General features: G+C 43.0%; 1 protein-coding gene across 7 annotated transcripts in view; it reads right to left on the bottom strand.

The window, feature by feature from the left end:
• Window positions 1-7642: 7642 nt before the first annotated feature.
• Window positions 7643-11762, bottom strand: part of Cd44 (CD44 molecule (Indian blood group)) — an 83978-nt gene continuing 79858 nt past the window's right edge. For all 7 annotated transcript variants that reach the window (XM_005364087.3, XM_013352760.2, XM_005364088.3 and 4 more), the window contains one exon: window positions 7643-10594. In XM_005364087.3, the coding sequence (XP_005364144.1) occupies window positions 10390-10594 (205 nt within the window). In that variant the 3' untranslated portion in view covers window positions 7643-10389. The remainder of the gene's footprint in view (window positions 10595-11762) is intronic.

Here is an 11762-nt window from a genome sequence, read left to right as displayed (position 1 = left end):
CCTAAGGTTATAGCATCCTGAGGAAGGACGCCTAAGGTTATAGCATCCTGAGGAAGGACGCCTAAGGTTATAGCATCCTGAAGAAGAATGCCTAAGGTTATAGCATCCTGACGAATAACAACTAAGGTTATAGCATCTTGAGGAAGAACACCTAAGATTATAGCATCCTGAGGAAAAACACCTAAGTTTAGCCTCAACCCACACACACCAGCACCCCCACCCAACCCCACTGAAAGGGTTTGGTATGTTCAAGTTGAAACAGACTGGTGTAGGCCTTTGGGGAATGCATTCTGTCCCAGGCTGTTCATGTAGAGCTCATCTCTGCCCCTTACTAATGGAGTGACCATGCTTTGTGTGCCTCGGTTTACCTCTCTGTAGAATTGATGGCAAATGGAGCTTTATCCCACAGAGGTGTCCTGCATCTCACTTCAGTTTTCTTATTTTAGGGTGCACCAATGAGGAGCTCTGCACTGGGCAATATTCTGAGAACTCGGAGGGAGCAGTGTGTTTAGTTTTGCTCAGTCTGTAAGTCACATTCTATTATCTGGATCTATCAGTCTTCAGTGAAGTTGAATAACTCAGGGTAGCATACACCATGTCTAAGATAGCCAGGGTCATTAGTCATAAAATCCTCAGAAAAGTCTTAACTACAATTATTTGTATCCTTCAGCTATACGTGTGTGTAAATAGACAGCACAATGCTTGGAATTCAGCAAATACTGGGCAAATGATAGTCACATTGCAATGTGCTGTTTTCCCCATGATCTGAGAATCTTTTTCACAACACAAGTTGCTGATTAAGTCAGAACATGGATCGCTGGCTGTACGTTTGACTTTTTCCCTCCCAGACTGCTCGGCAACACCACTCCTCCACACAAGCCTTTAGTGAAAGGACCCTCACGGTCCTCCTCTTTTTTCTTTCTGGATTTGCCTGGAGGGTGCAAAGATTAGAAAGTCAGGGAGCAGAATTCAACTTTCATATAAGGCAAAAAGAACTTTCTGAGATGTCCACTAGGGGGCGCATTATCAACAGGTCAAAGAGAGCCAACAAGATGGCTGGAAACCACAAAGAAAAAGCTAAGATTCTATAAAGTACATGAACGCAGGTGTCAGGGATTCCTAGCTCATTCAGTGAGACCCCAGCTCCAGCTCGGTGTTACACTGAGACCTCAGCATTGCCAATGGTATTGCAGCTCAAGGGCAACTTTGTATTTCTGCTCAGTGGTCCCCACACACAGGTTTCAAAGATTTGGAAGAGAAGCCAAGAGTGGCTAATCCACCCTGCCCTGGGAATTCATATTGTAAACCCTATTCGTGGGATTGCTTTGTGGCTATTTTTATTTATTTAGCTACTGTGTTCTCAGATGAGACAGTAAACAGCTGTTAGCTACTTGTTCCGGGATAACTGCTAAAGTCCCCTCTTCTTTCTATGCTTTCCTTTTTACCTCTCGGACAGCTTTTCTAGGCAATTCTTTCGTCAGTCCTTGAGCAGACTTCAAGTGACAAGAGGAGAAAGTAGAAAGCGAAGCTCTTACGGAACTTTGCTGACTTGTCTAGAATTCTGACTTGCCTGCCACTGCTCAAAACCTGTCTCTCCACTTCTGGACAGAGGAGGTCCAAGTTGTCTGCCAGACTCTGCAGAGGCAGGACCCTGGAAAAGGGTACCATTCCCTCCTCCTACAGTAACAGATCTGCCCACTTTGACACTTCAAAACAGAAGGGGGTCTCCCTTTCCTCTCTGATGGCTATTGGAATAGCAGACAAGAACTGGGGTTTCAACATTCTTAGAAGGCCTGACGAGAGGTTCAGAGACTTGTGGCGCTTCTTTGACTTCCGTTTCAGTAGTGACTCATGATCTATCCAGCTTCCTACTGTGTATCACACAAGAATGGTGTTGAAGCTGTCAGGAATGAGGAGGAGAAGCAGAAAAGCCTTGCATGTTTACCAAATACCATCATCTTATTTCACTGAATTTCCCAGATGTCTTTCTGATGCTAAATGAATTAAGATACACACAAGGAAACAAAAGAATACCAAGTTGGGTTTGAACTGGGAGTCTGATTTTAAAGCCTATGGTGTTCAAACTGAATGTTAGCTGCCTTTCCAGGAGTTTTTGCGTTTCTCCCTGGAGCGAGGATGAGGAAGTGGTTTGGATGAGAGTGTTGGAAAACAGCAGTCACCACAAGATGAAGTCAGCAGTCTGGAAGCCTGGGGGTGGGGCATGGAGGGGGCGGGAGATGGGGAGCCCTAACAAGCAAACAAACTACTGGTGTTGAAGACCAGATGTCAACACAGGCAAGGAATGGAGCTGGAGGCTAGGGCACTGGATCAGACTTCCATCTTCCATGACCCTTTGCGTGGGCCATCATGGCCCAACTCCCTACACTTCCGCATGATCTGATCCTTCTTCCAGTAAATACAGCATCTGTGGGGTCCTTTATGGCTTTCTAAATAAACTCCTTTGTCAATAAAGCCTACACAATGCATCTTCTCACTCCCAACCCTTCCCAGTAGCTCCTGAAGGACTCTTTTGATGCCATTAGGCACAGAGAGCTCCGGAGGGCTGCTCTGACTCACGAGGTTTAGAGATGATCTCTTAATGTCCACAAATTCAACTTGGCACATTTTTAATGATAGGCAATAAGACATAGGGAATCAGAGCCCCATCCTAAGTATAGCACTTTCTAGTTGGGTGGTTTGGAGACTACAATGTGTTTCTCTGTGTTCCTAGCTGACTCGTCTGTTAAAAATGGGATAAGAATTCCTTCCTCACTAGTTGAATGCATAAACACAGACATCCATAAGTGATCAGCAGTAAATAGTCACTTTTGAGGCCATAATTGAGCTGGGACTTTTGTCACCAGGTACAAAAGACAGAGCCAGTTCTCAGGAGGTCTGCCATAGTAGAAGAGACACTACAATAGGGGAGCTGATAGAGTTGAACTATATCAGCAACATGTGGGCAAGGACAAGGTGCATCTAGGAAGGGCGAATGTATTCATTCTAAGGGTGAGACAACTTCCTGAGGATGACATCAAAGCCATGGGTGGGTACCCAATTTTGGTTAATGTGTAGCCACATGTTGGGTAGCCAATATTACATCAAGGATGCAAGCTGTTTGCTTTGGTGACTCCTTATGCTTGGGTCTTGCTTTGAAAACAAAAGCTCTTCTGTGAAAATCAATGAGCTCCCTTTCCAAGGTGCCTTGGATTCTGAAATAATCTGGATATAATCACCCCAAGTTAATAACCACACAGCTGAGATCAGAGTTCAGGAACTTGGAGGAGATGGAGAAGGGAGAGACTAAATACCTTTGTATATGTGGACATGGCAGGTAGGAGTGTGTGTGTGTGTGTGTGTGTATGGATGTGTGCACCTCTGTGTGGAGACCAGCCATTGATGTCAAATGTTCTTAACATCCCTAGTTATCTTTGATTTTGAGACGGGTTCTTTCACTGCATCTGGGACTGGTCTATTAAGCTACACTGGCTGACCAATGGGCTCCAGAGATCTGCCAGTGCTGGGGTTACAGAGCTAGTGCCACCACCACACTTGACTACCTATGTGGATGCTGGAGGTGAGGATTCGGGTCCTCATGCCTATACAACAACTACTTTACTGACTGAGCCATCTCCCCAGCCCTGGAATTAACAGTTTTGAGAGCCTTTAACACAGCAGGCAACATCAAAGTCCCTTGCCTAGTAAGAGTAACCCTCTGACAGTTTTCCTGTCCACCCCTTTGTTGCAGATGTTAAACTAAGACTCCAGTTATTTAAAATATGTGAGCAGGATTTTATTAAGTAGGTGAGAGAATCAATATTAAAACCCAACATCTAATACTGATGCCAATGCTCATGCTCTTTTAAACGCTCTGGGCATCCTCCCAAACACACATGCCTGCTCCTTCCTTTTCCAACAGCATGGCGTTTATGAAATTACTCATGGTTTCCCATGCTCATGCTATTGCCAACATGGCCCAATGTTTCTTAAACATAAACATGAGAGGTACCCTTGAGCCATAGAAATCTTTCAACACACCTACTGTAAACCGACGACACTAAAAGTACTTGTAATTGGTCTCCTAGCTTCCTTTGGAAGGTGTCTTTATTACTCTTCCCACTGGGAGATAGAATCTACTTTTTTTTCTTTAAATCTGAGCTACTCTTGGGTTTGTCTTTGGCCAATACAGTATGGTGGCATCATAGAAAGCTAGTTCTGGGCTTTGGCCACCAGGAGCTGTGTAAGCATCCGTTTTCTTCTTAGGTTCCTGCCAGGCCTACACAAGCCAGCTGGTAGCATGTGAGAGGCATATGGAAACAAACTCTTGGCATCCGAGATGAAGCTGTCCTAGATCAGGCAGCTTTTCTCTGAGCAGTTTATCAACAACATAAACATAAATGAGTCATCTGAGCCAGCCCTGATCGGCAGATACACTGAATCAACTCACAGACTTGGGAGGAATAAGCAAACATTTATTTTAAGCATCTAAATTTGGAGCTCATCTTTACTGCATCAGCTGCTAGCCAATACAACCAAAATGTGAATTCCTTTTTAATTAGGAGTCAGCAGAGGCAAAACATGCATTTCCATTTTTAGTCTGTTCCTAATTTGGACTGATTTCCCTCTAGATTGGATGGACCATCTTCCCTTGGGATCTCCCTCCACCATTTTAAGAATTCTCTATATTTTCCCAACCTCATATATTTCCCTTTCTTGGTTACACTTTTTTTAGGGAGAGAGCATCCCTGGCAGTGGCCTAAGAGTGAGTGAATGTGCTTGGATACTGAGCATAGATGAAATGTCTCTATTCTGTTCTTACCTTTCATTTGTATGCAACTTAGTTACACGTCTAGCCTGGAAACAATTCCCTCAAAATTTTCTTTAAGTATAGTTAAATGAGTTTAATTTACCCAGGCTAAATAAAACACCTTCATGAGGTACATTTAGTTCAAGAGAAAACTTTCAGTTTTGTATTCTTAAAGGCCTCCTATTATTTTACAAATTCAGGTGCCCTTGGTTTGATAAGGGTACTACAGGTGCACAGATATCTCCTATTCGCCCAGACTCAGTGTGGTCTGAGCGTCAGATTATTTTGTAAATACCCAAGTCTCTGGGAAGGTCTTTTGGGGGCACATCCCATCCTGAAGGCTTCCCTTGGGCAGGAAGCTATTATTCCACCATGTCTCATGTCTTTCTTCTAAAATGACAGGTGAAAAGTCTGATTCTACCCTGACTCTTTTGTGTTTGTTTGTTTGATTTTAGAGACAGGGTCTTTCTATGGAGCCCAGGCTGACCTATCAGACTTATGAGCTTCTCATTTACTTTTGACTCCTGAGAGACTTCTGGTTGTGCATATCTTAGCCAACTCCACAGTATCTTGCCCATGCCCGAACTTGAGTCTTGGTTCTATTTATAAGGCCTACTTCTTTTCCCTAGAAAATACAGGATCATTTCTTTACCAAAAATGTTGAGAATTTTTATGACAATGACTTGATGGAATTTTGCTTTTGTTTATTTTATTAAGTATTCTTCTGTTCCTTAATCAGATATTCATATTCATAAATTCTGGGACATTTTCTTGTTTTGTTTTTTGCATGATCTCTCCTCTCCACTGCCAGTGTTTTCTCTTTCGATGTCTTTTCGATTTGCCCACTAGGTTTCCTGTCAGAGCTGATTATTGAAATGCATATTTCTCTATCTCCATTCCTTTGCAATCCTATTTCTCGAATTTTATCTTATAAACCTTCTCTTGGGCTTATTTTTAAACTGTGTCCTTTTGCACTGAACTTTTTGAAAGCTCCATCTTGAGGTGCACGTGAGCATCATTTTGTACCCGGCATTCTGTCCTCCCTTCATGCTTTGCCTCCTCTCTTACTAAGGCTCCCGATGATAGTGTTTGCTTGTTTATTTTTTCTCCATGAACTGTTTCTATCTCTTCTAAGTGGCTTGATCTTATTTGTTTTGGTCCTTGTATCGATGCTAGGTGTTTTCTGCAAGGACTTAGAACCCCTGTCTCTCAGTTTGCTGAGCCAGGCATAGAAAGGTTGGTGCCTGATAGGGTCTGAGACTTGATCCTTCCTCAACAGCTCCTGCCTGTTTCCCTAGGGCCATAACATATTAGTATCCTCAGACTTTTTTCCAGGCTTATGAAATTCCCTAGAAATGTGGAACTTCTTGAAGGGAGCAGGACTCTGCCAGTGTTCTGGGAGCCAAGGAGAGGAAGAAGAACAGGGAATTTGAACATTTCTATACGTGGCAGAGCTTCAGTATGTGTGTGTGTGTGTGTGCGCGCGCACACACACACACGCGTGTGAGCGCACTAGAGCACATACACTTGCACGTGCAATTTGTATTGTCAACTGTGTCTCCCTTGTTGCCCTTGGCTTTTTTACTCTCTCCAGGGAATATAATTCTGCTCCTTTAGGGCACTGTGAAAGGACAATAAACTAGACTGCATTGAGGAGGAGAGGGACTGGGGTTCCCACAGCTTCCTACAAAAACTCCGAACCCATCTCCTTCCTCATCATTTGTAGGATAGCTGCCAATGCCAATTCCTGAGCCTCTGTGGCACTCAGCCCACAGGCATGGTTATATCTCAGCTTTCCTCAGAATTAATTTAGGGTTAAAGACTTCCAAATTATTTAACCAGTTACCAATTAACCACCATTTTTCAGTGACAGTTAGTGTCATTTCCTCTTCCAAGCTTCTCTTGAGAATAGTTCTTCATCTCTATATTGTCCTATCTGGCCCAACATTCACTAAGGATCTAAGAATTGCCTTGAACTTTTGATCTCACTGCCTCTACCTTCCAAACAGTAGGATTACAGACATATACCACTACATTTATATATGCAATGCTGGGAATGGAACCCTGGCCCTTGTTTATGCCAGACAAGTACTCTCTCAACTGATCTACAGCCTCAGTGCCTCATAACTGTGGTTAAGAAGCTGTCATGTGGGATGGAATGGGGGTATATTCTCTACTCTCTTAAATCGAGCCCGAAGACAGTTCTAGGCATTTTAGGAAGTCACACTTGACAGCATCTGACTTGCTTTTTAGATGGTTCTTAACAATAGATCTGTGGGGTCAAACTTTTCCTCAACACCAATTTCAAGTGATAGAAGCTCATCTAGATGTTTGCTGTTGTTGTTGTTATTTCTTTCTTTAAGAAAAAAAAGGAGGAAGCTGGTTACGGTGTGGTACCTTACTACAAGTACTTAGGAAGAAAGGTGATCAAGAGTTCTAGTTTCTGGAAATGACTCAGGGGTTAAAATACATACAGCACATGTGTGAAGACTGGAGATCAGATCCCCAGAACCCATGTAAAATGGGTGGGCATAATGGAACCCCATAGCAAGTGTAGCGATACTGGAGAGCTTTGGACTTGATTTAAAGACCCTGCCTCAAGGAATGAGGTGGAAGAACCATCAGGGATGACCTTGATGGATTTTGGTCCCAGGCTTCCACAAACATGTCCACTCCTACAAGTTTTTCTACACACATGCAAACAAAACAAATAAAGGAACATGACCCCAGCTGCCTCAGGAACCTCTGACTTCTTCCATGTTAGTCAGATATCCAAACATCCAGTCTGCCCCTCTCCACTTCCCAGGCCCCTCACCTCAGAGAGAAATGGCTTCCATTTCTTATGACCTTTTAATGTTTTCCAATACACACTTTCAGTTGGGTACACAGACCATGCTTTCCTCATTATTATTGGTCAATTAATAAATACACAAAAACCAGAGAAAGGGAGGGTGGTCTCTGAAAAACTCAAAGGAACAATAGCGAAAGTCATTGTACAAACATTACAATTGGCTACATTTGAAATGTCAACCCAGAAGATTTACTCAAAGAAATAGGATGTAAGAGTGGACAATTACTGTTCTTCTGAACATTTTACTTTTCCAGAGAAGGTGGCTCTTTCTTCCACTTCATTGCAAAAGTCTTAAATGGATATTGGCTATAAAGCCAACTCTTGGTACTAAGGATGTCAATGTAAAATTTTTTTAAAGGTTCTGGAAACATCCATTTTTATCTAGCTAGAACCTACAAAACACAGATGTGAAGGTATCTTTCCCCTCTTGATTTTTTTACTGAAGGCTACTCGAAAGAAATCCTTCAGGATACAGATTTACAATTGCTAGTGAAAATGACATCTGAAGTGCTCGTGTTACTTTACATGAATCACTAAATGCCTGCCCCTTATTTTTATTAACAAGCTCCCAGTTCAATGACTTAGTCTATATCACCTAGCAAGTGATTGATAGGAGCAATACAAAGTCAGGCTATGCTACGGGAACTATAACAATCACAGTAAACAATATCCAACCCAACCCACTGGTGGGCATGTCTAGGCTGGGGAGAGAATTCTCTCTAGCCCTGAGACTTCCATGGCTCTCCTTGTGCCTCCAAAGGGTATCTAGGGATCAAGGAGAGCTTGGCAGAGCCCTTTCATACCAATGACAGAGTGACTCATTGCCTACAGTGAGCTCGTTGTGGGCTGGTTAGCCAGGACAGCTCTAAGGACAGGGGCATCCTAACACCATGGAGAACAACAAAGAATAACCTCGTGTCTATTTCAACTGGAAAAGAAGAAGAAAACTAGGTGTCTAAATATGAAACTGACTAGTAGCATTCACAGAAGAAGGAAAAAGGAAGTTTGTGGAAGCCATGGCATTGGGAAGAGGTAAGCAGGGACAGAAGGAGGCAGGAAAGGGGATTGGAAGAGCTGAGGCTGGGAATGACTGGTGGAAAGTCTGTGTATGGCCTTTAAATAAAGCCTGAGTCCACTCTTGACATATACTCAAATCAGATTTAGATGGGAAATTTTTCTCTTGTTTTGTTTTTATTTGACAAAAATATTAAACATATAAACTTAGTCAACAGTAACATCATGGGAGCCTTAGAAAAGAAGTATTACTTTACAGGAAACCTTACCTTATGGATTTAATTTCTTCTACAAGTAACCTGGGAAGATCCAGGAGCAAAGGGACATTCTGGCAGATGAATAAATGCCACCAAACACTTACCCAGTATGTAAAAAGAATATGAGGTTAGAGGGTAATACCATTCTTCCATGGCTAAACCATAAACCTGCTTGTCTGGTGATAAGATTCCAGTAGTGGGCAGCCCTGTGGCTTTTTGGGGGATTCCCAGGCAACTCATTCTGAGTACCAACTGCTTGTGAAAATGTCAACAAACACATCCATGAAAATAGTGGGATGGGTTGTACACCACACCCTCGTGATGCCAACTACGTCTCGCTGTCTACACTTTAATTTCAGTTGGCTTCTCCTTTTATTACAAGGCATCACAAGCCTCCACCATACTGTTTGGTAAAATCTCTACTAGAACTGGCTTCTATGAAATAGGACCCTAAAAACTGAAGGACATAGAAACTTAATGTGCCCTTTAAGAAAGAGAAAAGGGTGACCACCAAAGCACAAAGTGACCAAAACTTGCCTACCGACAATTCAGATTCCAGAATAGGAAAGAAACCCTTTTGATACCCTAGATACAAAACAATGTTTCCTTCCTTGATCTTCTATGAGATTTAGTTGGATGAACCCGAGTTGGGCACAGGTACCCTAACATGGGTTTAGGAGGACCATTCTAAAGTGATCCTGATACGCTATGAAGACTCAGACCTTGCAGATTAGAAACTGAAGCACAAGGTCAAGCTGGAAGATGGACAGGTGTTTATTATGAATCAACTTATACCCTGTTATGCTTTTGACAAAGTAACCTAAAAAAAAAGTCATATTGAACAAAGGACCTCCAGGGTTTGATATTTCAAAAACAAAGATAAATAGCTTACTATAGATAAATAGCATCACCCTTTGGGGATCTCTCAGAAGCATCTGAACTTTTTCCAACAGAGAGGGGAGTCTATAAAAAGGGTGTGTAACCAGTACACCTGATCTCCCACCCCACTGGAAAACAATGCTCAAGGACTGGACTGCTGGAGAGGCAATATGGACCCATTCAAATTTCCTCCCAGAGACCAATTCCTCTAAGCCCTGGGGAAAGTCCCTAGCTGGTCACTATTACCTGGAACATAGGGTAGGGAAAGTGTTCAATAGGGACCAAGAATATGAATTTGATAGAAGCCACCCGTAGCATACCCTGGGAATGCAAGGCTTCTCAGGAGGAACTGGAAGAGTCAAATTCTTAATGGAATATTCTTGGGGCCCTTGTTTCAGAAAGCAATGCTGTTTTCATAAATTGGAACGGACTTTTTTAAAAATGTAAAAGGAATAGAAAATTTTATGCTGAAACTATCCCCAATGAAAGTAATCAGTAGCACACTGCATCTGTGAAGGGTCCCAGCTCCCAGTATTGACATGTCAGCAATTTGGTGTCTTTCCAAGCTACTGGGGTAGTCACTACACCCCAATCTTCATGTCCACATTCTGCAGATTCCGGGTCTCATCGGCGGTCATAAACTGGTCTGGAGTCTCTGATGGTTCCTTATTCACCAAATGCACCATTTCCTGAGACTTGCTGGCCTCTCCATTGAGCTCACTTGTCTTCCTGTCCTCCACCTTCCCATTGCCACTGTTGATCACCAGCTTTTTCTTCTGCCCACACCTGATGAGTTTGTAAAACATTGTATGAGAAAAGATGCACAATCAATCAACCAACCATCATCCTCATGACTGATATCACTGCAGACATCACCATGATCGTCGGTACAATTTAGCATGGTCTTCCTCTGTGCTAAGCACTGGGCATGGTACCTTTTCTCTTGGACTTCCTAATACCTAACACCAGCATTTGCTTGTTTGGAGACAGGGTTTCTCAGTGTTTACCTGTCTGTCCTGGAACTCATACTGTTGACCAGGCTGATGGTGAACTCACAGAAATCTGCCTGATTCTGCCTCCCAAGTGCTGGAATTAAAGGTGTGTGCCAACACTGCCCAAGCTGACGCCAGCACTTCTTAAAGTGAGGTCCCTAGTCTAGAAGCTAAAGCACCCAGGGACTTCTCAGACATGGAAAGTATCTACTTTACTGCTTCCTGAAGCAGAAATCAGAAAGTGGTGGGCCCAGGATCTGAGGTTAACAGACTATCATTGCAGTTACTCTGTAGGCTGAGACAGGAAGATCATGAGTTCAAGGTCTTCCTGGACTACAAAATGAGTTCAAGACCAATCTTGGATAACTCATTGAAACCCAGTCTTAAAATAAGAAGGCAAAAGGGATTTGGGGATAGAAATATCAGTGGTAGAATACTTGCCTAGCATGCATAATGCTTTAGGTTCAGTCCACAGTATTTGGAAAAACAAAGCAAACAGTAAACCAGCACACTGTGGAGGCTTCTGCTGCAGTCATTGTTCAAAATCAGGACTCCAGAAACCCAAAGTTATCATTGCAGCCCATTCCCCTTTTAGCTGAAGAAACTCTTGGGGGTCTGAAAATCCAACAGTCTCTCTCAGCTAGTCAACAATGTAAGGATCCGGATCCTGATCCATTGGACTCTGGAGTCCTGATTCTCCTCCCCCCATACCGCTCAAAGAAGATGTTTGCCTCTGAAGTGCCGGAGTTCCGCAGCCTCAGATAAACCATGACGACTGCAATCATAAATCATTTCGATCTGTGTATTCAAGAAAGTTCTGCTACTTCCTCTATCAGCCGACACCTCGCTGCCACGTCCGGAGAATAAGAAAGCAGCGCTGTTCCAGAAGGACAAGGCTGTATTGATTTGTTTCCTCTCAGATTGGTTGACCTTTACATAGTCCTGCTACAGGACATTTAGTA

The sequence above is a fragment of the Microtus ochrogaster genome, assembly GCF_000317375.1.
Source record: "Microtus ochrogaster isolate Prairie Vole_2 chromosome 14 unlocalized genomic scaffold, MicOch1.0 chr14_random_1, whole genome shotgun sequence".
NCBI classification, from domain to species: domain Eukaryota; kingdom Metazoa; phylum Chordata; class Mammalia; order Rodentia; family Cricetidae; genus Microtus; species Microtus ochrogaster.
This window is presented reverse-complemented; position numbering and strand designations above follow the sequence as displayed.